Source organism: Merops nubicus, unplaced genomic scaffold, assembly GCF_000691845.1.
Source record: "Merops nubicus isolate BGI_N331 unplaced genomic scaffold, ASM69184v1 scaffold39551, whole genome shotgun sequence".
Classification (NCBI taxonomy): Eukaryota; Metazoa; Chordata; class Aves; order Coraciiformes; family Meropidae; genus Merops; species Merops nubicus.
The window spans coordinates 3023-5659 of NW_008588350.1; the positions used below are offsets into that span (position 1 = coordinate 3023).

Here is a 2637-nt window from a genome sequence, read left to right on the forward strand (position 1 = left end):
TCTGCTTTTCCAGAAGTTAAAAAAAAAAAAAAAGAAAAATCCCTTTTGAAAATGCTGCATTGTTCTTTTGTGAAATAGCTGTTTTTAATACTAGATTTACCAAATTAAGTACTGTCAACCCATGGTACTGTTGGGGTTTTGGCCACTCCATGACCTGATGCCTCCTGGTGCAGCAAATTGGCTTAGACCTGCTGTTTCTGGGGCTGGACTGCAGGGCAGGCTGTGCATGGTTCCTCCACCTAACACACGTGCACCTCCCTGAGACACCCTGCATGCAGCTCAGCACCTCTCGACTTCCTTCAGACGCCAGGCAGTGCACAGCATGGCATCGTGCTCAGTCATGCCACAGCACAGCCCAGAGGGACAGCATGGAAGGACGTCTCTCGACCTTCGGCAACAGCCAGGGAGCTGGTGCTCGAGCACAGCCACACTTCACTGGCTCCCGTTTATGTCAGTAATGTGGCAAAACTGGCCTGACCCTTGGGATCACAGCTTCTCTGGAGCAGGGGGACAGACTCACTGACCTCTGCAGCCCTGTTCACACGTACTTCTCTAAATTTCCGCACTGAAGAATGCACTACTTGTTTCACGTCCCCAAATAGCCAGTTGTATTTCACATACATTGTAGACCCTCTGCAACTGAGTGGCCCCTTGAATAATGACACCTTGACACCTGACAATAAACCCCCTTGAACAATCCTTCCAAAAACACTTTCTCTCTGACAACCACTGCTTGGCTCCCTGCACTGTGTTTTGGAAGGTGGCAAATGAGGCAAGCCAGCTATTTGTTTAATGTCTCTGAGCCAGAGGAGGAAAGAAGTTCGCCAAGCTTTGCTATGGTGAGTGGCAGGCAAGAACTGAGCCTCCAGCTGGTGTGGGTTTTTTTTGTTGTTGTTTTTTTTTTTCTGTCTTCCTCGGAGATAAGGTGAGAGAATAGAAATAAGTGGATCCTGCATGCTCAATTTAATGACACTAATTGTATCAGCCGTTTCAGAAAACAAGCAAGGCTATTGGTAATGTTTGGCATTTTGGTTCAATTTCTAGGTTTATGCAGGCCACATTCCTCCAACTCTCACTTAAACAAGCATTACACGGACGGGTGATTCCTCTGAGTTTACTCCTCCCACAGTGGGGAGCTGCTGGAGGGATGTCTGTGTGGGACCTACCCCAGAGACGGTGAGTGAATTCCTTAGGAGTGGAAGCTTGGCTCACATTTCGGGTGAGAAGCTATCTGCGTGTTGCTGGACACAACAGCTCAGTCCAAACGAGGACTGCTGTACCCTCCAGCGACAGCGTGCACATTTTTAAAACACAAACATCCAGAAATGCAGGCCAGACCCAAAGCTCTCTCGTCAGAAATTAATTTTGGAAGCAAACTTTCAAGTGCCTTTAGCTCTCAGTAAGATTTTTGCTGTGTGGCTTCCAGCTGAACAGTGCAAAAATTACTGAGAATTTTTGGTGATGTATTTTAACCAATCACAGGAGCCCAGGACTTGGGATAAGTGTGCTTCTTTTCTTGTAAATATAAATGAACACAGCTTTCTCTCACCATGCATGTGTGCTAGCAGCCTTTAAGTGATTCTAACAAGTTTGCAGCACCAGCTACATAGGAGTCTGCCCTACAAGCGCAGGAGAAGAGACTCAGCAGTGCGGGTGATGGAAAAGAAGAAGGGTTGTACAACGTTACTCACCACTAGAGGAATGGAGCAGATGACCACTACCAGGGAAGTGGCAATGAGCAGAATAACCATCTGGATCTCTGCTCCAGCCATCCGACGGAAGCTCCGGCGCCTGCGAAAGTCTGATAAGCGGCTGGAGGTCGTGTCTGTCCCCAAGGACGTGCGCCGCATGAACTGGCGGTGCATGCGAATGAGGGCCACGCACACCAGGATGTTGCAGATCACAGTGACCATGATCAGGAAGGAGCTGAAGCCAGCATACATATAGGAATATGCTGCATGGGTGGCCTCCTTTGTTCGCCAGTCTATGAAACACCAAGTGTAAGGGTACTGCAGGGTAGATTTGCCGAGCCCCATGCTGGGGAGGGCACAGAACAGCACGTTGGAAGCGTAGATGGCAAAGAGTGTGAGCCCTGCCAGCTTCTTGTCTACATAATGGTTGTAGAAGTAGGCATGGTTGATGGCCAGGTACCTCTCTATAGACATGGCACAGATAATGCTGAGGCCAGACAGTCCAAAGAAGAGGAGGATGAAGGAGCTGTACTCACACAGCGCCTCTCCTCCTGGCCACTGGTTCTGCAGGTAAGTGGCGATAGTGACCGGACTCACCAGGCAGGTCCCCAAGAGATCAGTGACTGCTAGCCCGCAGACCAGCGTGTAGAAAGTGGTCTCCTTCTGCTCCTTCCTGGACTTGCAGAGCACCACGATGGCTATGAGGTTGCCCACCACGCCAAAGATGAACATGACGGTGGGGATGGTGGGGGGCTTCCCAGGCTCAGCCCCGCTGGCAGTCCCGTTGGCAGAGCCATTGGCAGGTGGCATGATGGTGGGACTGAAGGACATGATGCCCACGCTGGTGCTGGGAAGACGAGTGAAGGCAAGAGCCGGTCCAAAAAAGAGAGTCAGAGTAAGGGAAAGGGGTGTTCTAATGCAAAAATAAAGTCAACTGAGGAAGGAA

At 50.0% G+C, this 2637-nt stretch overlaps 1 protein-coding gene across 1 annotated transcript; it reads right to left on the reverse strand.

Moving 5' to 3' along the window:
- Positions 1 to 1619: 1619 nt before the first annotated feature.
- LOC103781515 (prostaglandin E2 receptor EP4 subtype-like) lies at positions 1620 to 2563 on the reverse strand. Its single transcript, XM_008949234.1, has one exon. It carries the CDS (start codon positions 2520 to 2522, stop codon positions 1620 to 1622), a length of 903 nt encoding a protein of 300 aa, XP_008947482.1. The 5' UTR covers positions 2523 to 2563.
- Positions 2564 to 2637: the final 74 nt, after the last annotated feature.

Excerpts from the sequence above, each read along its gene's own strand:
- LOC103781515 (XM_008949234.1), bottom strand. The coding sequence starts at position 2,522 with ATGTCCTTCAGTCCCACCATCATGCCACCTGCCAATGGCTCTGCCAAC.